Source organism: Giardia intestinalis, chromosome 5 (genome assembly GCF_000002435.2).
Source record: "Giardia intestinalis strain WB C6 chromosome 5, whole genome shotgun sequence".
Lineage (NCBI taxonomy): Eukaryota > Fornicata > Diplomonadida > Hexamitidae > Giardia > Giardia duodenalis.
Window position 1 is genome coordinate 3,601,951 of NC_051860.1, and position 20,887 is coordinate 3,622,837.

The window sequence follows — 20,887 nt, forward strand, 5'->3', positions numbered from 1 at the left end:
TACTTATTAAAGAGCTGATATAGTACGAGTGGAGTCTGAGACACGCAAGTAAGATCCACTTGCGGCCATAGCGGATTTTGACTGGCATGGAAGGTGTACCTTGCCACATGATGCCAGTCCAAAGTATATGACTAAAGCCCCGACAATCAGCAAGAGGATGAGGAGAGTGATAGTGGGAGCAACCGAAATGTCCCCTGACCTCCTCAAAGAGTCATTAGAATTATAGGGAACACGGTTCCAGTTGGAGTGTCGCTCAACGCACTGGTTATCAAGCGAGTAGAATCCTTGTGCACAGACACAGCGGCTGATTCCAGACACAGCGGTGCATGTTCCAATCTTTGGGTCATTGCACTTCTGGCTTGGTCCCCGGCAAAACGGAATGGCACAGGTCAAGCCAGCAGTTCCTAGACCACATTTGCATGTGTTCTCTGTCGTATCACATGTGCTAGGGTCGCTAGAGTCAAAGGTCACACAATCCTTGTCTGCGCCACACTTGATACAGAGGAAGTCTTTAGAAACTGGAACGCCCCTTGAACATGTGACAATTCCTGGGAAAGAGCTCTTACAGGCACTCAGCCCCAGGCATTCATTGACGGTCCGCTTTGGAACCGGCAAGGTATTGTAGGCATTGTCTAGCTTATTTTTCCATAGACACTCCGAGCCGTTAGTCCAGCAGCCATAAGTATACGTGCACACAGGTATAGACAAAGTGTAAGTAGAAGTAAACAAAGTTCTAGATGCTGATAAGGTTGGAAGTTGTGTTAAGACAGGAAGTAAATTAGCTGTTACATTATATCGATTGGGCTTAGCAGTTGTTTGAATGACATTTGTCCATTTGGCATACGGTGTATTCGTCTTGAGGTCTGTCTCCGTATGATAAGAGACTCCATTGGTGTAATTAGTGTTTGTGGGGATAACGTCTTCTGTGCTTGTCGAAGGCAGGGGACTGTCATCTGGTGTCTCCCCATCTGTTTTGTATGCTATACACCCTAGTATGCGCATTTTATTATCCTGCTTAGTTCCTTTCTTAAGATAGTACTGACTAGCGTTGCCGCAGAATCCACGAGGTACATATGCAGGCGTCGCCTCTGTGGAAAGGCTTATCTTAGTGAGAGCCAGATTGTAAGAAAAGTTAGTGTTGCTGTAAAGGTAGCCTGCAAATCGCCCACAGTTTTTGTTTTCCTTATTCAATATGAGCTCAGTCTCGGAGTACGACTGTCCAATATAGGTGTCTCCCGTAGAAGCAGTGAAGCCGCCTACCAGCAGAGGCTTGGCGCTCGAATCGGTCACCTCATCGACCAGCGTAATCTTTGCTCTAGTCCACGATGCCACGACCTCAGCCCCCATGCGGCACGAACCAGCGAAACCGCCAACATAGGACAACCTCTTTGTCGATGCTGCTTTACGCGTGAGGGAGACTGCTTTAATGATTGCAAAGCTAGTGGTGGCAGTTGAGTTGCGAATACTTCCAGCAATTCCACCATAGGATATGCCGGAACTCGAAGACACCGTAGTCGAGTTAACATTTGCATACGACTCTTTGAGGCTGGAATGATTGGTGAGGCTCCCGACTGCTCCTCCAACAAAGGAGTATAGTAGGCTCTGTGCTTCATCACTGCTTACCTTCATGGTGCCAATATTGGCAAGTGAGCTATCGATGTGGGCGGAGAGGCAAAGCCCGACAATGCCACCTGTATACCCGCCGTTGTTACGTGCGTTGACAATAAAATTCGTTGAGTAGTGATGGCAACTGCTTACGCGCCCCAACTTAAGATCGCCAATGAGGCCACCAACTGAAAGGTATAGGTCTAGCAGCGGTTCAGCGCCGCCGGTACTGGGTACTGAGACAGAATAATTGTCGATCGTCGAGCCGCACCTTATAATGCTCCCGCCACTATCCACATCCGACTCGTAGGTCATGTCATTGACATAGACGGCAAAGCTCACTACTCGTCCTGCAAGCCCACCAGACACGATAGCACCCTTTCCTTCAGCAGAAAGCGTGGACACACGTGCATATACGCGATAGAGCTCAAAATATTCTGACAACGCCTTACGCTCGACGCTGCCTATGGCGCCTCCAACGACAGTTAGATAAACTGCGGCGGAGTCTATGATAGTCTTGTTCGAATTGGCACTAACACTGTAGGCTGCTGCAGATACTGCTGTAAATATGCCGCCATTGGTGTAGCCAACAGCGCCACCTACGTGGCACATCTGCACGCTATGGACGGACACATTCATGGAGGTGGACCCTTCATTAAGGTCACTGTTCTCCATCCACCCGGCTAATCCACCAGCGTAGCAGATCGAGGCATAGTAGCACCCTACCGTCCCTATACTATGCGTCGCCAGATTCCCAGACACCCTGGTGTCGTCTGCAGTAGACCGAAGCATCCCTACGATTCCCCCGACTATGCAGTTGCTGGCGCTGTCAGCACCGTCAGTGCCGTAGCAGTTGACGCTATCCCACGAAGTATTGACGTTCTTGAGCTGGGCAGCCACACCCACGAAGCCTCCGACCATAGCACTGGTTGCCGTCCCAATATCTACCCTGAGACCAAGTCCAAGCGCGGCCGAAGTGCTTACCATGCGGGACCCTTCCGCAGAACCTATGGCACCGCCAACAATAAGCGTCTTTGTGTTATGGGCCGACACATTCAAGCCAGAAAGGCTATCAACCCTGATCGAGCTAACGCGCTGGGACCCGCCGACTGATCCGAAGATAGACCCAACCGTCAGCGGAGCCGAGGAGCGGGAGTAGACAGTAAGATTGGCCTTACTGAAGACATTCTCAAATGTGTGTGCCTCCAGGAGAACACTCCCTATGAGTCCACCAACAAACATGGGCTGTCCATCTGAGTTTGCCTGCAAGGAATTTATGGTTATCTTGGCCGATCCAGAGCTGTCCGAGAGCAACGCGACGTTGTACAAGTACGGATCAACCGCGTCGCCAGCAAGAAAGCCAAAGCTCCTTATGGAGCCAGGCAGAGTAATCTGGTTCTCTAGGACGATACTCAAATTAAAAACCTGGCCTCTACGGATGGTAGCGAAAAATCCAAAATCTTCATAGCTTTCACCAATCTCGAGAGATGATATCAGCAACGAATTACCGTTTCCGTCAAGGCTCCCGGAGAACTCCTTAATGGGGATGTGGGTGCGCGGAACTGTAATATTCTGTTCCATCTTAAAATCGCAGCAGGGACAGGCGCGTATCTGTGCCAGATCACTCTCCGTCGAGAGGGACACAATATCGGCCTTGGGAATGCAGGCGCCCAGTGTTGTGGCCAGGATCGCAGCGAGTGCACGCACCCACATTTTATTTCCGAAGGAATGAATTAATTATAATATCTTCAAGAAGACAAACCCATTGACCGTTGATTTTAGTAAGACGCTGCAGAGGGGCCACTAGCCCTTCTGTTGTAGAGAATGCCAAGTTCAGCTTCGAGTTTTTTTGAAGTATACGTTCTTCATAAGTACGACCCCTGATCAAAGGACTTCAGGTGAAGAACGTGACAAGCATCATTAGTGTAGAGGGCCATGGGGTAGACTAGAATATTTCATGTTGCTTGAATAGAACAAGTATAATGCTATTGAAATATGTAAAGCGTGCAAGAGGGCGTGCTTCGTTTCTCTAATCACAATGTGTTTGCTGAAAGATGACTGTCAGTGAGGGTGTTGACCACAGGAAGCAACTGCTTAACCGCAATATTGTTTTTATCCAAAACCTGGCGCATGGCACTGATGCTTCCTTGACTATTTCTCTGTAGCGCAATATCAATCGCTGTTTGCCCTTCATCATCTGCCATTAGAGGGTCGCATCCAAATTCCAGCAACATCTGCACCGAGGCAGGGTCTTCTTGAAGTGCTGCATAGTGGAGCGGGGTCCTCTTCCTGTGATCCTGGATATTGCATGCAAAACCTCCGCCGTGGCAAAGTACAAATCGTAGCGCCTCCGTATATCCCGAGGCGGCCACAAGATGAAGTGGATAGGTTTTCTTTCCTCGGGTTCTGCTGTGCTCTAAACTCCCCAGTAGCTCCGGAGTCACGGAGTGAAGTACCATGAGGCTGTTCGAGTCTCCGTTTTTGCAAGCATAATGGATGGGCAAGTAGCCTTCAGATGAATAAGTGAATTCGGTAATGCCAGAAATATCTAAGAGAAGTTTCAATAAATCTGTGCTGCGGTTAATGGCTGCAATGTGAAAAACCGTTTGATTGTCTGGTGTCGTAGATTGAAAGTATTCTGTTAGATTGCTCGTGCGGAAATATGTATCTAAAAAAGAGGGTGTACCTTGTCGTGGTGTGGTTGCTTCGTCTGAAAGTAAGGGTGTATACTTTGTGAATGCAACCAAATGTGATAAGATTGTTCGTGTTAAAACAGTGTTACATTCTTGGACGGCAAGCATAAGAGGTGTCCGTCCGTTTTCTGAGGTTACAGACGCCAACTGTGGATTCCACGAAAGAAGTATGTTAACTATATCGACCATAGATTGGTAGTCGCGATGTCTGCATGCGTTATGGATGCATGTATATCCATTATTGTCCCGAACTAGTGGATTGACCCCAAACTTCAGCAACATCTGGACCATTGTGGAGTCCCCATTTAGCACTGCTATATGCAGGGCAGTTTGTCCCTGTGCATTCACTGAATTGCAGATTTCAACCCGCTCAAACTTCGAAATTGTGATATAATTCATCAACGATTGCACGTCAGCCGCTGCCTTTCTAAGAACACAGTGATGTAGTACATGATTTCCTTCCACGTCATGATATCTAAAAAGGGCTTGTGGGTTTTTCCTCGCCTGTCTTAGAGTGTACCGGAACAGCAGCCCTCCCCGCTTAGACCCATGAAACGCCCGGATGATATCAGAAATTCTAACGGTGCCAGCTGGAGTGGACTTTGGGGTACAAAGTGGCATTTTCTTATAGCAAAGTCCGGCATAGCTCGCATATTTACTTTCGCTTCGTAAGTGTTATGCCACGGCCAACGGGCCTCTTAGTCGATGGGGGAGGCTCGCTACTACTATCAGAACTAGACTCATTGTCTACAGACGCTGGTGCTACGGGAGCGCTTTCCTTTGGATGCTTTGTCTTCGATGTGGCAGAAGTCCAATTCTGATCTCTGCTACTGTCAGTGGACGTTTCTTCGCTACTGCTCTCTGTCACCTTAGAAGCGACTGCATCGGCTCCCCGAGGATTTTTCTTCCGTAATCTCTCCAGTTCTGCCTCAGGGATCCCATGGCCCCACTTTTTCTCTGGCCTGGCCTCACCTAGACCAAGCCAGCCTTTCGCTTTGTTAAATAATCCAAGTGCGCCAGTACCTATCCCTGTCTCGAGGTCCTTCTGGGCAGCAAACTCGGCCTCCTTCTTTCGGCGAATCTTTTCTGCCTCTGCTTCTTTGGCCTTCCGCTCCTCTATTGCCGCCTCCTCTGCGGCGCTGTGCATATCCAATCGTTCGCGTACAGATCTAAGGGAGATAGGCCTATCTGCAAAGCCAAACTGCACTGTCTCGTCTAGGACAAAGAGAGCATCAAAAAGGGTTTCCCGACTATCCAGGGGCCCGAGTTCATTAAGAAGATCAACAAGCACGGCGGCTGTGTCACTAATGTCTGCGATGTTAACATGTCGCTTACAGACTAAGGCAAGATAGTGATCGTACAGAAGCTTCCGATAAGTGCAGATAAAACCCTCTACCTCCATGGACCCCGCTGCTTTGCTCTCAACACTGAGTGAGGGGTCCTTAAGAAATCTGTACAGAGTGGTCCAGTAAGAAGTAGAGGACCCAACAGATCCAGGTATGTAAGTCCTGGAAACAGAAACTGATCCGTCTCCATCAATGAGCGACGCTGCCAGGATACTCATCGCAGTCCCGCAATCTTTACAGGAAAGGTCTAAAGACTCAGTGGGTGCAAAGCCTTACTGGCGGTATATTTTTTACAGGGATTTAAAATTTTACTAGTTGATTAACATATAAACTTAATTTGAAATCCCATGAGTGAGGAGCACAAGGATCAAGGAAAGGGAAAGCCTGACCACGCCACAAACCGACACGAGCCAACCAAGAACGATCGCAAGCCGAACAATCCGTCGTATGGAGAGCGTAAGGGCGGCCACGGCAAGGGTGGCGAGAACCAGACCGATCCTCGTTCTCGCATGCGCGGCGATCAAAACGACCGTACCGCTAAGCAGGAGGAATGGGAGAGACAGAGGCAGGAGCGCTTTGATGAAAAGCAGAAGGAGATAGAGGATATGAATGCAGAGAATGAGGGGCGCCTGACCTACGCCAAATTCAAGGAGAGTAATGCGATGTTCAGCGTTACTGCTGCGTCAGCTGTCAAGATCGAAAAGCATGGAAAGCTCCCGGCAGATCTCATGGAGCTCCTCAACAAGCGCCCCCCGAAGCGCAAGGAACACATTTTGGGCGGCTGTGTCATCAAGCCAGAGTAAACGCATGAGGTTCACTCGTATATAGGGTATGGCAGCGACGAGTATATGGCGTAGAATGTCTCCCCGATCTTTTCGCCAATCGTGAGCCAGTGCTTCGGGGTATAAATGACAGGCTTTACAGTCCGCTCATCTGCATCGGTCTCGTTATCTTCATCATCTGCCTCTTCGAGGAGCCGGACGTTGAGATCTGCATGGTCGAGGCTAGGGTCGGGTCCATGGGAGTTTGTGACCTCCATCCCATAAACGTATGGCCCATTGTCCTGGCAGTATTGCTTCCCTAGTAAATTGAAGATTCGCCGCAGACTCCCTGGAGTGTCCCGAAGCTGAACCCCTACCTTATCATCTTGACGTATAGCTCCAAAGGCCAGACACTTCTTGGCAAGCAGAGTCGGAAAAACTAACTCACATATGTGTCGCCGGTTACCACATAAGACACATGAGTCGGGGTTATAGAACAGGAACCCGCCGCTGAGACAGCTATGAGAGTGCAAGTCTAATACATAATCTAGTCGCAACCCCGCCAAGATCTCTGTGCCAGGCTCCCAGGAAATGGTCAAGTCATCAGATGTCTTGATCGATCGCTTAAAAAGGGATGCTGATGATGTCTGAGGAGGGGTGACTGTGTCTCCCCGGACTGCCCCCGACTCTGGAGTTGTTGGTGCAAAAAGGTCCTCCGTTAGATTAAGAGACGAGGCTACATCTAAAAGAGACTTGTTTAGAATCTGCCGTGTAAACCCCGATTCTGCGTCTTCTTTTCTAGAATACTGTGCATAGCCTTTATACGAGAGGATTAGATTGAGGAACAGTCTGCGCAACTTGTAGGCTTCCTTGTGGAACTCAAGGCTAGGATTCTTATAACAACGATTGAGGTCATAACCAGACGCATTTGCCCGGTAGTTCCCAGCTGAGCACCCGTCTGGATTCACCATCGGGATCAGAATAAACACGACCTTTTCCCGCAAGAACTTTGCCCGGGGATCATTAGTGGTTAGATATTCTAGTAGTCCATGCATAACAAAGGATGATGGGACTTCTCCTGAGTGTACTCGGGCTGTTACTAAAACGACCCTCTTGTCCTTGGTCTGCCAGCCAAAGTTAGTGTTGATTGACCTGGGAGAAGTGTGCATTGATGTAGTCCCAAGGCCACTTGCTCCTGCTGCAGTTGCCGTCCCCACAGAGCTAAGGGCACTGGCAGCACGGTTGGCTCCGGTACTCACTGAACTAGAAATGTTAACTGCTGATGTTGACATGCCACCACGAGTGAAGTTGGATGAGCTTCTATCTACGGATACTACCACTGGTGTGCTTGTGCTAGTTATTGGCTGCATGGTGTGAATGTCTTGGCTAATAAGAACCACCTGTATATCGTTCCCAGCAGTGGTGCGTCCTAAGCTGACTATCTTTGTGTAACTAAGGCGGTGGTCTTTTATGCGAGCAAGAAACTTTGTGAGCATGGAGTAAGTGTAAGGGTATGTGAAGGCAAAGAAGTAATTCTCGTCTTTATCAAATTGGAAGAGAAAGGAAAGCACTCGGGATTGCGTCTTTAGTTTATGCCGTGGCACCACGTTTCCATACCAGCACAGGGACTTCGGGATGTGCTCCCACTTCGTTCGTGATGTAGACCGCACGAGTGGTGTTTGCTCTGTCTGGAAGGTTGTAGTTATCTTACTGAAGCCTATGATGTGAAACAGAAAGGGCTTGTTGATGACTATAGAGTTTACGCAGAAGTAGAACCAAAGGCAGGAGTTTGAACCGGCATCCGGCCGGACATATAAATCGTACTCACAAGGACTTATCCGTTCAAAGGATTGTAGATTACCTCCTTCAAATTTAGCCTCAAAGTTTAGATCTAGCATTAGGCGCCCGTTCTATGGCTCACTGACCTTGAAAGTCAATTTTATAAGATGATCCGGATAGCCGGGTTGTTAGCCCTTACTCAGCGCTCTGCGCTTCTTAAAGTATCCAGTGGTAACGAGCGCCCTGGAGACCGCAGTTATAATGTTTCTAAAAATGAGGAGCACATGTTGACAGGGGCGACTGAGAGAGTATTTACTAAATTGCTGATTGAACACCTCCCTAAACAATGCAAGTCACACTACTGGTCATTTCAGGACCTAATGAATAACGATGTCAAGGGGGCTATATCTTCAGGAGAGCCTGCAGCTGCCACCTTCATTTTCTTCTCAGGCTTGGAACAGGTTGACGTCACCACAGAGCTCCTTGCAAAGCTCGATGAGCTATTATTTACACACGAACATCTAGCCATTGTGTGTTTTATCACCTCTGAGCTGATACCCTACACATTTATGCGATTCTTCGATATATATGAGGATCTAAGCGCGTTGGCAGGTGGTGAAGACCTGCAAAACCATAAGGTGTGGAGCCAACTTTCAGCTAAGTTAAGGGAACAGACAGTGACTAATGATAAGATTGATAAAATACCGATTCACCCTAAACTCACAGATAGTATCTATAGTATCGTAATGAGCATTCAATCAACTGTCTTTTATCATGACGTGTTACTACTTCCTGCAGACGGAGAAGATGGCGCGCCGAAAACCTTTGAGCTGACACCCGTTAAATTAGATCTCTACTTAATAAGAGTCATTGAATACTGGGCCAGGGCGATTGCATACTATGACACCCTTCTGAGCTCCTCCCCCCTCAGGCCAGTTGTCCTTCCAGCTCACGTCTCTGAGGCTCGCAGACTGGTGTTAACCCATAGGGTGGCCACACTCCCTCTTACTGAGCTCACACTCGAAGAAAGAGGCCGGATGCCAGAGTCCTTCGCGTACCTTTACAGGCTCCGTGCGATGCTTGAAGCTCTGCCTTTGTAGTCATCGCTAGGGCACAGACTAGTATAAGAGTAAACTATCGGAGTGGGTAGGTAAAGGAAGGTTGAAGATACATGTTCTTTGTACGTATAATAATCATAAGAAAAAGTACATTTAATATAAGACTAAACGTATAGCAAGGTTGCTAGTCAACACTTTTCTTCCGGTCTTCTATTTGAGCTATGTCACGCTTTCCAGAGGTCGACGAGGATCTGTGCATAGGTTGCAATGTGTGCGTACAGGGATGTCCCACTCAGTGCATAGAGGTTAACGCAGAAACGAGGAAACTTGTCTTCAGAGCCAAGGAGACGTGCATTAGTTGTGGACACTGTGCGTCCGTTTGCAGGACCGCAGCCATATCGATGTTTGGCATCCTACCAGATACCGTCGAGGAAGAAATCATGGCAGACAAGCCTGTAGTACGAAGCATTAAGATGGCAAGACAGCACAGGTTTTTCAGGTCAACATCCATTTCACCACAAGAGGTCTTAAGGATTCTCAATATAGCGAAGTACTCTGGAGCCAATGCCTACAATTCCGCCTTCCATTTTACCGCCGTGGACCTCAAACGAAACAATGTGGATGCGGTCATTGAGGTGTTTGTGACTGCGCTATCGAAAACTTCAAAGTATGCATGGCTGCCCAAAGTACGCGCACATGGAGGTGACCCCATTTTTCACGGTGCACCCTGGCTTATCTTGATATCGACAGGACACAATGAGGATGATCCTAAGGATGATGGTCCAGGTCTAGATGCATTTACACAAGCTCACATGCTATATCGGGACCTGCAGCTTCACTCAGAGATACGCGGATACGGGACTCACTTGTGTAGGATCCTTCAGCCCCATCTAAACGATGTTCAAAGCCTGTCTGACTCTTGTCCAAACATATTTGATGTACCTCAGTCGCACACCGTTCTCCTCGCGTTTGTTCTGGGAATTGGGGCTATGAAGTACCACAGGCCACTTCTCCTTCCAGACTTAGTCGAAGGCATAGACGTAACGTTTGTGGAATAAGCGAAGTAAACCATGAAGAGGAACTGAAAAGTGGAAAATGCAAAAATTGTACACACCTCAGGGTAAACAGAGACCAGCGCTGAATGCCGAATGAGTCCTAAATCTGGAAAAGAAGTGAAGAATTTATGCATAACCCTCCCTACGACTACTACGTTGCTTGGCGACGAAATAAAGAGCATCTCTGATAATGTCGTTGTGCAGGAGACTGCCCTTCGTTTTCTAGACTCCGCATCTGTCTCCCCTACCGCAAAAAGCATACAATCTGCCTCTTCATTTTTCCGTGACGCAATGACGTGCGACCCCAAAAGCGTGCAATCCTCTCGGCGCAAGGGGGATTATGAAATAAAGTTTGTTGTTGGTGCTGAGAAGGATCCGCACAAGGACCAGCTAGCCGCCCTATCTCGAGGTCAAGAAGCAGAGGATGCTAAACGACGAAAAATTAAGCGCTCTGTACGCGTAGAACAACCAGTGGACAAATTCAATGTCACAACTACTCCATTCTTTAAAGCATACTATAAAATCGGCGCCCAGTCCGGTGTAGAGCGCATTAGTGCGGATACTGTGAGTCTTCCCCCTATAACCAGCAAGATACAAGTCATTGAGAAGTTCACGGAGCAATCAACTGCACATTCAGGTAGCCAAAAGTCCTTGACATTGTACCCTGGGAAGGCTCCTACATCTGTTCCAGATCTCAAACATGGCCGCATATCCGGCATACTGCTAGCCTCAGCAGCTTTCCAGTCTTACAATTATGAGACAGAAGACGTCGAAAAAGCAACAGATTCTCCATCCCAGAAGGTGGACGCAATTGCTGCATATGTGCCTAGTGCTACAATTAACGATATCCGGGAAATGAAGCGGATATACACACAGCTGGAAGAGCTCTCGGATGGCAGTGGATATACGTACTGTGTAGGTGGACTTAGCTTCCATGAGATAATGATACGCATTATAGCGCCAAGGAAGTCACGGATTCTCCAAGACGAGCTCTATACCTTTAAGAAAGGAGTTCCCTTCAATCCCGTTCGCCGGAAAATAATAGCACTGTGCCAGCAAATTGCTTTCGAGCGTGGCGTCAAGGCCAGAGAACTCCTCTTTGACAATAAAGTTAGAATCTATCCAAAGTCCTTTGATGATGTCTGGCCCTTGGGGGTTGCAGAGCTCATAGCCATAACCGGTATTTCTGGAAAGTATTCATCCATAGAGCACGTCAACCTGCCTGTAGGATATGGGTCTGATTGCTCCACCAAGTCATCTACGCAAGCTTCTGGAACTAACCAGAACTCTTCTCGGCGTGGCCAGACTAGTCAACTCACCTCTCAAAGACAGACATCTCTAAACCAGCAGACCACCCAGGCAACGGGCTCCAGAAACATAAAGAAGGACCCCACCTTTCCACCAATGGAGCTCATCTACTCTATTCAGGATCAGCTTCTTAAATACTTAGAGTCACTCTTTCTGCGCAGTGTCCTAGAGCTTATTGAAGCCTTAAAAGATTGCGGCACTCTTACCAACAACGACCCAGTGCATGTCAAGTTATTGGACATCTATACTAAACACTGTTTCAATAAGCCCCCTTCACCGGTTACAGATCCAGATGGAATTGAATGGGTCTCCTGCCACATAACAGAGCGGGTAGCTGGTGGTCCATCATTTAGTGATATCTATCGCTATCTAGAGGGCTTTATTATGGTAGCTAACTGGAGCACCCTGCATAGCGGTGTAGCCCTAGACTCTGATGAGCGCTCCATGCTCTGCACAAAGATCATCTCACCAATTACAGCTGCCCTAAGTTTATGCATTTCTCGCTTCTTTCTCCACGTCTACGTCGAGCCGCTTGTGTCTGTGATGACAGAAGCCGATATAAAGAGCCAGATCCGCGAAGCTACTCTTTCTAAAGAAAGCGCCACTGTGGACGATCTTATCCTCGATCTTCTCCGCCGCGAAGGAAAGGCTCTGACAGAGCTAGAACATTCAAAGTACAAAAATCGCTACTATCGCCCGTTCATGAAGAGAATCTATGCACAGAGGGAGGAGGCAATTGCAACTAGTTACACGAAGGAACAAATACACAGCATTCATACCCTGATCAAGAAACTCCGAGATGTAAGTGTTTTACCGGATATAGTCACAGAGTCAGGTGCTCGAGAGCTCATAGAGTACGTCAGTAGCATAATGCTCAACATGGATATGAGCACCCTCTCGACAAGCCTCTTTCGTGTGCTCAGGGGGAAGTTCTTAACGAAGTACAAGTCCACTTGCGCAATTCCGACGCCCTTAATTCTACGAAAGCATCTTGCATATCATGTTCACATTTGCATTTTGGCGGCCAAGGTTGCTGCCATAAAGGTTATTGAGGAGATCTATCCTCTACATGTACACACCCATGTAGGCAGAGTATTCGAATATGACGCCTTAACACAGATTGACCTTATCATAGATTCCACAGGCGTTCTCACAAGTAGCCTAAATAAGTTTATAAGCAGCACATAGCTCTAGTATCAAGAAGAAAGCTATTTACATATATGATTGATTCCTAAAGCTCTGAAAAAGAAGCCCATAACACCTTAAAACATCGTGTCCTGGTCACGCAAGAATTCCCCTACGTCTGCCTGGTGAATGACAATTTTACTGGCAGGATCAGAGTTCAGTGCTTCGTTCCCAGATTTTGTCGTGACTCCGAACCCAACGGGTTGATCATCGGCGCTGACAATTACTACGCCAGCGTTGTCTGGAATTCCTTCACTCATGTGCGTGATGTGGGACTTCATCACATCATTTTTATAAAGAAATGACAGCTCAGAAGCGGGTGTTATGCGAATCCTATAGGGTGCAAAGACCGCTAGTAGGGGAAGTGCCGTGATCTTAATGTGAAACTTCTTATGGTGTGTGAATTTTCCGATAAGCAGGCCAGAGCCAATGAGCTGCTTTCGGGGGATGTTCGAAGCCATTTTCTCGAGCTGCTGTGACATGTAATAAACTCGATCTTTCAGAACTCTGAACACGTACTTTCCGTCATTTCTGTCAATGAGTTTCTCGACGTTCTTTCCTATGTACTTAGCCAGCTTGCCAAAGACGGTTTCCACCTCCTCTGGCTTCAGCTCACGCATTTTTAATTCAATTGTTAATCTTGATTTACTGGATCTGCTGGAGGCCACGAAACCATAAGTCTGAGCCTTCCAAGCATCACCGGTAATATGTAATGATTTTGAAAGGTATATGCACCATGCATAAATGGTTGTGAGAGGATGCCTACATCTCATCTGCAGATCGAAGCAAGTTCTATTCCTTCTGCTGGCTATATGGATCCGCTGTCATGAAAAGGATATGGTTGCTACGAATGAGCATCTCGTTAAGGAAGCTCTTTTGAGTGCCGGATGTATAGGTGCAATCTACAAGCAAGACGTTGCAGCGGTCGTCAATGCTTATCGTGAGCCCGCGAGCAGTCGCACCATTGTCTAAACGCACTAGCACATGGGTGGAAATAAGGCTTTGAACGTATTTGTGCACCTCACTCATTTTTTCATTCAGGTTGCTTCACCAGCGATACGAAGCTCTTTCAAAGCGCGATTGTGAGCCATTCTTAGCTGCTCTCTAGTCAAGACTCCCTTTTGATAGCCAACTAGGCTTCCTGTCAACTCCATAAGAACACCCATGTAATCCTTGTCAACAGCGCAATCTCTGAATGTATGCTTTGGAGTAAGATTGATGATGGTCCGAGCATCATCCAAGATGTTTTGGGGAATTCCCATGCTGCTAGCGACATCAAGGCCATAGGTGGACTCTATGATGCCGTCATTCATGCGATAAAGCAGCCTCAGCTGATTATTGACCATTTTAGACAGCATGTGCACAGGTTTTACAGCACTGACCCCTGCAAAACTGGCTGGTAGCTCAACTATGTGTGTGGAAAGAAGGGCCAAACAGTTCGGCTGCTGTACAAGGGTCTCCACTATGCCTCTAGATATTCCGAAGCCCTCTGCGGTAGAAGTGCCCCTTCCCAGCTCATCTATTAGGACCAGCGATGCATCGTTCAAAGAGGACAGGATGTGACTCATGCTTACCATTTCGTACATAAAAGTGGAGTACCCCTTACTCAAACAGTCTCCAGTACCCAGTCTAATAGAGAGACGCTTCTGGATAGGAATGTATGCGGCCTCACAAGGGACAAAGCAGCCAATCTGTGCTAGTACAATACAATATCCGATAGAGCGAAGCAGCGTTGTCTTCCCTCCGGCATTGGGACCAGTGAGGAGTAGTATTCGTGAGCTGAAGTCAATGGTGTTACTCACCGTGGACTGTGTTCCAATTGTGCTCATCAAGACAGGGTTTTTGCATTCAATTAAGCGCAACGAGCCAGCCTCAGATATCTTTGGTCGAGCCCACTTCCACACCATTGTATTATCTGTCTCTCCAAGAGTACCTGCAGAAACATATGAAAAAGATGCTAGGCAATCTATTTCAGCCAACAACACTCCAATTCTATCTAACACTTGACTAAATGGAGCGAACTTTTGGACAATTTCCGGTTCCATCTCCTTCTGTAGCAAGAAGTATGCATTATATGCATCCATTCTTTGGAGAGAGTAGTTCTTGAGCCCCTCTGTAGTAAACTTAACATAGTTAGCCTTGTTCTCTAGCACTATGACGTTGGAACAACTTGAGATGCGCGCATACGAGCTCTTTGGTGCCCTAATAACGTATCCTTGAGACGGAATGAAAATCAACCTACACCCCTTAACGCTCTCTGCAATATCTAGGTAGTCTCTTTGTATAGATGCATTGTTAGTATCTAGATCTCTCCGCAAGGCGTCTAGTTCTTCGCTGTACCCAGGGCAAAGATATATCTCTTCAGGATCTGCAAAGAGGGTGTCTACATTCTTTGAGAGATACGGAGACTCGAGATCGAATGTCTTCTCAATGAGCTGGGAAAAATCTAGTATCTCTATTTGGAGCTCTTGAAGCTTTGTGGCTAATGCAACCACAGACGTCTCTGTTGAGTTGGAGTTAGCATCGCTGGAGTCGCAGAAGATATCGATGATGAGCCCGTAAGTGTCACGCATGAATACGTAGACATCAAGAAGTTGCGAGAAAATGGTAGAAGACTGATGTGCTCTTGCATAAGCACGTAGAAGGAAGGCGGTTCTTGAAAATGAGGGGCATGATCGAAGTGTCCGCCGGACAGATGCATGAAGCGGTCCGCTCAGATGCTCTCCTGAAAGATACTGAACAATATCGTGCCTATATGAAATGACAGCAAGATCAGTAGTGGGGGCGCGCAGCCATCTGAGTAGCTGCAGGGCTCCGTGTTGCGTGACTGTTTTGTTTAAAAGATTGTAGAGTGTCTTGCGCGTAGTGGATTGATAGTCTACTATTTTAAGAGAGTTCATATCTGCCATTGTGTAGAGCATGGTCGATGAAAAGATGGGCACCTCAAAAAGGAAAGTACCGACAGAAGAGGATGCATCAACAGAATCTTGGGAGTGTTGAGATTGCTCAGAGAGACTTTCTAAATTAACGTGCTCCAAAAGAGAAATAAGGCACGCCACAAGAACTTGGTTTCCTTGAACTGGAGCATGCTTTGCATTTAAAAAGGGGATCCTCGTGACAAGGCCGGCACCGCGTGACTGTGCCAGAAGAGAAGCATAAACCTCATACGCTTCCATAAGAAGTAGCCGCCTTATGCGAACATGGGCTGCATCATAGTCAAAGCCTAGAGATCGCTTGAATGTTTCGGTTGCAACCGCATATACCAAACCTTGTTCCACTAAGATGCCTTCTAGTGTCTTATTTTCAACAATAGCTGCCTCCCTGACACTTAGCTGGCAGATCTGCGCTGAAAGATTGGACAGTTGAGGCGTGTCAGTGAGAATACAGCCTCCTATGGTTGTTTGACAGTCAGTGTATACAATATACACATTAACGACTTCTGTAGAAGCCACACTCGACCGTGAGCCGCTTATGGCACTGCTGGGAGCATCACTGAAGTGATCAACATAAATGAATGCGAAGACAGAGGTGTCATTAGATGCCAAAGAAGGGCATAGTTCATAGAAGGCGTAAAGATTCCCCGGAGATCCTGAGCGTGTTCGTACAAAGCGCCCGTCGCTCCTTTCCTCAAAGAGGTCAAGCCCTCGCTTCAGCGAGAAAAACACTGCCCTCACAAGCCTTTCTACCTCTGTCTCACTAAATACTAAGATGGCAGTAGCCTCTGGTGTCTCAGTATCACAAATACCGTCGTCCTTCCAGTACTGTACTGTCACCTGCATGAGTCTCCTCAATGCATCGACATCATCTCCAAGTACTAAGTATCCAGCTGAAGGCACTAGAAAGAGCTTGAACGAAGTTAAATGTGCTGTATCTCGGAGAGCCTCCAAGAGCTCTCTGCGCAGAGATGGCGATGCCCACTGCTGCTCCATTTTGTTTTCTTCCCCTGAATGGAAAATTTACATGTGCACAGCTGACTGGGAGAGAGTCTATGCAGCTCAGTCTAATACAAGAGACACGCTAGTCATAGGCTGGCCTATATACTGCACTTCTAATGGACGCACTGTTCATGTACTTCGGTCGCGTTTCCCGCTTTCTGACGTCATCGAGGCCTCCCTGCACGTCCCACATATCTGTGTATCTAGCCCAGTTGCTCACAGGATCAGACTTTCTGAGCTTCTTCTCCTTGAGTGTATACTTACTAGTGCCAGAGTTAAACATGGCAGACTTGGCGGCAGGATCATAAGGGTCCGTCCCATCCGATCGGTACCTTTGTGACATTTGTGTGCTCTGTCGATAAAACGGTTGGCCATATCCGCTACTCTGGCCCATGGGTCGTGCAGAGTTGGTTTTGCGGGAGAGGCGCATATTGCTGTAAGAGTCTCCACTGACTGGCCTCTGCTTGTAGTATCCACTTGATGGCTTACTATCCTCGTGAGGGTCGTAGTACTCATCATATTCATTTATATCTTGCCGGTGCATTTTTCGTTGAGGAGCAGGAGCCGTCCGTGGCTGCTCCGGCATGTGCGCAGACACGTAACCTCTATCGTGAGTTAAAGGCTGCGGGTGCAACTCGTCCTGAGGCGAATCCTCCTCAGCCTCGGGACTATGTCTGCGCTGCTTTCTACGGCGGTGTCTAATGGGGGCTTCCTCGTGATCGTCTTCGTAGTCTTGTTCTGTGTCTCTCATTCCACTGGCCATACGACGCAGCAACTCGCCCTTCAGCTGCAGAAGAGTTTCCTCTGGAACTCCTTGATAGCCAAGGTCGGCGAGATACTCCTGTATGCGGTCTAAAGAGAGCTCCGACGAGTCCATATTTAGTGCGTACTAAATTTTGTTGTAGCGAAAACTCCGCGCTCTTAGTAAAAGTGAAAATGCAAAAATGCAAAAAATATTGTATCTCCATTCTGCTGAAATGCTCGTGGAATCCATTCCCACTCTCAGAGTTTTCACACTAGCGGGATCTCTTATCTTGTACCACGCTCTAGATTTTTCTCTCCACAATAGACACCATCCGCAGCCCATCAGCTTCGCTGCTTGCCTCTGTTCTACGGAGTATGTGGCAGCATTTGCATTCGCCCTCACAGAATACTATTTAGAATACTTCTTCTGCTCATGGAAGAGGTCTAAGCCACTAGTAACTATATGCTATGTGATCGGGTTAATTGGGATGGTTCTCGGTGATGGTCTGCGCAAGCTTGCTATGATGCAGAATGGAATTGGATTCACTCACAAGATAGCCACAACCCGTGAGAAAGACCACCAACTAGTTGTCTCAGGGGTATACCGATTGACCAGACATCCCGGATACCTTGGCTGGTTCATTTGGGCCGTTTCCACCCAAGTGATGCTCGCCAATCCACTATCAATTATAGTTTACATTTTCGTTTCCTGGAAGTTCTTCAGTGACAGAATTAGATACGAAGAAGAAACCCTCCTTGCCTTGTTCGGAGACGAGTACTTAGAGTATATGAAGCGCACGCGGTGTTACATACCGTTTGTCTCGAGACACGCAGCTACCGCCCACTGACTTTCTTACGCCGGACCTTAAGTGTTATGGCCACCACCAAGGTCGAGAGTTGCCGCTGGTCCACAACAAGGAAAGAGCGTGAGCTGCTATCGTATTTTAGCATAGACTCTATAATGCTCTGGGCCAGCTCATTTGGCATGTTGTCGGGCCCGTCAACCTTAATGAGACTACCGCTGAGCTCGTCAACCTTAACACATGAGTGATACGATTTACGTTCCGTATCTCTAAACACAAGAAGCAGGTGTCCACGTTCCCGAGACACGTTATCCATGGCTAACATTCTCCTTTCGTAATTTGCAGTCCCTGGGAGAAGGTTGTGGAGAATGAGTTTCTGCACAAAACTGGAGTTGTCAAACTTCGCAGGGGGCAGGTACTCTATGAAGTGCGATTCCTGCTGAACCGCAGACTTCGTTGGCCTATTGGCAACCTTGTAGACGAGCTCTGTGCCCTCGGCCCCACCTTCTTTGACACCGCTATCGCTGTCCAAATAGCTTGCTACTCCAGAGTTGGCATGTACACTAAAGCTGTTACGCCTCCCAACGTAGCTTTTAGAAGAGCCGGACTCTCTGTCAGGATTCGTCGTGCTAGAGCTAACATGGGTGTCTTGGTATGAACCTTGATATGAGCTTCCTGCTGATGACTGCTTTTCTCGAGGCCGTGCGCTTCGTCTGTTGAGATGGACGCCACGTCTGTTGCTTCCTGGCGACCCAAGTATGCTGCTGGAACTTCTCGAATGTACCAAATCGCTCTGTTCCGCTGCCTCCTCAAGCTCACGTTGCCGCATCTGTGCACGCCGCTCCTTGAATTGCTGCACGCGTTGATTCTGAGCCTCTAACAGCTTCTGATTCCGAGCTACCGATATCTGCTTATTAGGTGCATCATCGAACATAATTTCCAAGGCAACACCTGCCCCAGCTGCTTTAGTTACCAGACCCGCCTCGTCTTCCTCTGCTGCGGTGGTCTCTGCTGCGTTGTGTAGTGCATTGTCTTGTGTGCACTCTACTTCTGCTTTAGAAATGTTTTTCGTAGTATTGTCTATTGTTTGTTTAATGGTCCCTAGGATCATAGAATCAAGTCCTGATGAGTTGATGCTGTTCTCACCCTGGGACATTTGCTTATCAGCTCTCCCTACACATATCTCCTCCGTGTTGGCACATGCAATTTCGCCGTCGTTTGCTGCGTTGCTACCATAATTGTTGGCGAAGCTATGAGATCTCATCAGTGATGCACTCAGGTGAGAAGCCTGAACACAGTCGTCTGAGCCATTTTCTTGGATAACAAGTTCAAGTTCTGCGGCGTGCGATATTGCATGCGGACTCAAGGAGCCATTTAGCAAAGATTCTTGCATGTCACCTAATAGGGATGTGTTGCGAGACTTGCTGCGGGAACAGTACACCTCCGAGTATGATGCATCATCACACGGAAGGCCGTGTCCTGTTGAGTTGTCTTTTGGATTATCAACCACTTCTCTCGTGGGCCTTAGCTCGTCTGCATAAGATCCAGTAATATTAGTATTATCATCCTGACCGTCCAGCTCAAGATCATCTAGGTCCTCAACATTATCCAGGTATGCTGTGTAATTATGTGCACTTGTTCCTCGCTGTCGCCTCTGGTGTCCCTCGTCAGGGTATCCGCCAAGAAAGTCACTGGGTTTGCTTACGCTAGCATGTAGGCCAGTAGTGGGGTTGAGAAAGACAGGGTCTGTGGCTCCTTGACTAATTGCAATGTAAGACTCTACACATTCCTCAGGACTGCTAGTTGAGTGGGGGACTAACTTATCAGATAATCTATCAGATGATATTTGAGAAGATGAGTTATGTGACGTGGTCTCTTCCTTGTCAAGAGACAGGCGCTTAGCGATAGATTGCATTGTATGGATACTGCGTGCGTTACAAGGTCCACTGAGTTCATGGGTGGTAAGCCCCGTAGAAATATCTCCATCAAATTTGGTAGATGAGGTCAGATCTTCAAGTTTTTTCCGCAAGATGGAATTTTCAATCTGGAGGGTGTCATGTGCCTCCTGAAGGGCTGTAAATTTGCTCAGAAGATCAGCAGTAATTACTTGTTCTGTCTCCAGCTGGCCAGTCTTTTCAACCAGCTGGCGTGTCTTCTCCTTGAGCTGTGCAGTGAGCTCCTCCAGTTCCTTCTGAAGACCGTCCATAATGGCCCTATTAGTCGCACAATGCGCTGTAAGCTCTTCGTTTTCTGCCGTTAAGACAGAGATTTGCTTGTCTCTCTCATCGAGTCGCTTTTTGAGATGTTCTTCCAGCCTCGTTGTATGCAGTGGTGTTTCCGTTTTACTTGTGACTCGGGGGAGATCGGGAAGAAAGGACGGCGTCTTCGTGGCCTGCTGACCTGGTACAGCACTGTTCTGTCGCGTTGTAAACATTCCAACGGTGCCACTTAACTCTAGCTCGTCGTAATACGCACATTCTGTTGTTTTGTTATTGCTTGCTGCAGAACCTTGGTGGGTACTCACCGCCGCTTGCACCTGTGCCTTGAGCCCACGAGGCCGTACAACCCTGGCCATATCTTACGAGATTTCTAAAAATTCGCTTCTTAAAATTGAT

The 20,887-nt window shown here is 47.7% G+C and overlaps 14 protein-coding genes across 14 annotated transcripts; 5 read left to right on the top strand and 9 right to left on the bottom strand.

The window, feature by feature from the left end:
- Positions 1–6: 6 nt before the first annotated feature.
- GL50803_007188 (uncharacterized protein) lies at positions 7–3,318 on the bottom strand (the record flags this gene model as incomplete). Its single annotated transcript, XM_001705268.1, has 1 exon — positions 7–3,318. One exon carries the CDS (start codon positions 3,316–3,318, stop codon positions 7–9), a length of 3,312 nt encoding a protein of 1,103 aa, XP_001705320.1.
- Positions 3,319–3,638: 320 nt separating this feature from the next.
- GL50803_0017015 (Ankyrin repeat protein 1) lies at positions 3,639–4,919 on the bottom strand (the record flags this gene model as incomplete). The annotated part of the gene is made up of 1 exon (XM_001705266.1): positions 3,639–4,919. One exon carries the CDS (start codon positions 4,917–4,919, stop codon positions 3,639–3,641), a length of 1,281 nt encoding a protein of 426 aa, XP_001705318.1.
- A 34-nt stretch (positions 4,920–4,953) lies between these two features.
- On the bottom strand, positions 4,954–5,862 carry GL50803_006170 (Coatomer delta subunit; the record flags this gene model as incomplete). Its single annotated transcript, XM_001705263.1, has 1 exon — positions 4,954–5,862. One exon carries the CDS (start codon positions 5,860–5,862, stop codon positions 4,954–4,956), a length of 909 nt encoding a protein of 302 aa, XP_001705315.1.
- A 129-nt stretch (positions 5,863–5,991) lies between these two features.
- GL50803_006171 (uncharacterized protein) lies at positions 5,992–6,447 on the top strand (the record flags this gene model as incomplete). The annotated part of the gene is made up of 1 exon (XM_001705262.1): positions 5,992–6,447. The coding sequence occupies one exon, from the start codon at positions 5,992–5,994 to the stop codon at positions 6,445–6,447; it is 456 nt and encodes a 151-aa protein (XP_001705314.1).
- An 11-nt stretch (positions 6,448–6,458) lies between these two features.
- Positions 6,459–8,303, bottom strand: GL50803_0017014 (Nuclear ATP/GTP-binding protein; the record flags this gene model as incomplete). The annotated part of the gene is made up of 1 exon (XM_001705261.1): positions 6,459–8,303. One exon carries the CDS (start codon positions 8,301–8,303, stop codon positions 6,459–6,461), a length of 1,845 nt encoding a protein of 614 aa, XP_001705313.1.
- Positions 8,304–8,351: 48 nt separating this feature from the next.
- GL50803_006174 (uncharacterized protein) lies at positions 8,352–9,284 on the top strand (the record flags this gene model as incomplete). The annotated part of the gene is made up of 1 exon (XM_038046297.1): positions 8,352–9,284. One exon carries the CDS (start codon positions 8,352–8,354, stop codon positions 9,282–9,284), a length of 933 nt encoding a protein of 310 aa, XP_037902371.1.
- A 179-nt stretch (positions 9,285–9,463) lies between these two features.
- GL50803_006175 (Nitroreductase family protein fused to ferredoxin domain Fd-NR1) lies at positions 9,464–10,300 on the top strand (the record flags this gene model as incomplete). The annotated part of the gene is made up of 1 exon (XM_001705260.1): positions 9,464–10,300. The coding sequence occupies one exon, from the start codon at positions 9,464–9,466 to the stop codon at positions 10,298–10,300; it is 837 nt and encodes a 278-aa protein (XP_001705312.1).
- A 90-nt stretch (positions 10,301–10,390) lies between these two features.
- Positions 10,391–12,793, top strand: GL50803_006176 (uncharacterized protein; the record flags this gene model as incomplete). The annotated part of the gene is made up of 1 exon (XM_001705259.1): positions 10,391–12,793. One exon carries the CDS (start codon positions 10,391–10,393, stop codon positions 12,791–12,793), a length of 2,403 nt encoding a protein of 800 aa, XP_001705311.1.
- Positions 12,794–12,867: 74 nt separating this feature from the next.
- Positions 12,868–13,410, bottom strand: GL50803_006177 (Ribosome subunit biogenesis protein NIP7; the record flags this gene model as incomplete). Its single annotated transcript, XM_001705258.2, has 1 exon — positions 12,868–13,410. One exon carries the CDS (start codon positions 13,408–13,410, stop codon positions 12,868–12,870), a length of 543 nt encoding a protein of 180 aa, XP_001705310.2.
- Positions 13,411–13,582: 172 nt separating this feature from the next.
- GL50803_006179 (putative SnRNP Sm-like protein) lies at positions 13,583–13,819 on the bottom strand (the record flags this gene model as incomplete). Its single annotated transcript, XM_001705256.1, has 1 exon — positions 13,583–13,819. One exon carries the CDS (start codon positions 13,817–13,819, stop codon positions 13,583–13,585), a length of 237 nt encoding a protein of 78 aa, XP_001705308.1.
- Positions 13,820–13,827: 8 nt separating this feature from the next.
- Positions 13,828–16,719, bottom strand: GL50803_00113252 (Msh2-like protein; the record flags this gene model as incomplete). Its single annotated transcript, XM_001705254.1, has 1 exon — positions 13,828–16,719. The coding sequence occupies one exon, from the start codon at positions 16,717–16,719 to the stop codon at positions 13,828–13,830; it is 2,892 nt and encodes a 963-aa protein (XP_001705306.1).
- Positions 16,720–16,807: 88 nt separating this feature from the next.
- On the bottom strand, positions 16,808–17,602 carry GL50803_004590 (uncharacterized protein; the record flags this gene model as incomplete). The annotated part of the gene is made up of 1 exon (XM_001705252.1): positions 16,808–17,602. One exon carries the CDS (start codon positions 17,600–17,602, stop codon positions 16,808–16,810), a length of 795 nt encoding a protein of 264 aa, XP_001705304.1.
- A 100-nt stretch (positions 17,603–17,702) lies between these two features.
- On the top strand, positions 17,703–18,317 carry GL50803_0017013 (Isoprenylcysteine carboxyl methyltransferase; the record flags this gene model as incomplete). Its single annotated transcript, XM_001705251.2, has 1 exon — positions 17,703–18,317. The coding sequence occupies one exon, from the start codon at positions 17,703–17,705 to the stop codon at positions 18,315–18,317; it is 615 nt and encodes a 204-aa protein (XP_001705303.2).
- On the bottom strand, positions 18,304–20,847 carry GL50803_004587 (Microtubule-binding calmodulin-regulated spectrin-associated protein; the record flags this gene model as incomplete). The annotated part of the gene is made up of 1 exon (XM_001705249.1): positions 18,304–20,847. One exon carries the CDS (start codon positions 20,845–20,847, stop codon positions 18,304–18,306), a length of 2,544 nt encoding a protein of 847 aa, XP_001705301.1.
- Positions 20,848–20,887: the final 40 nt, after the last annotated feature.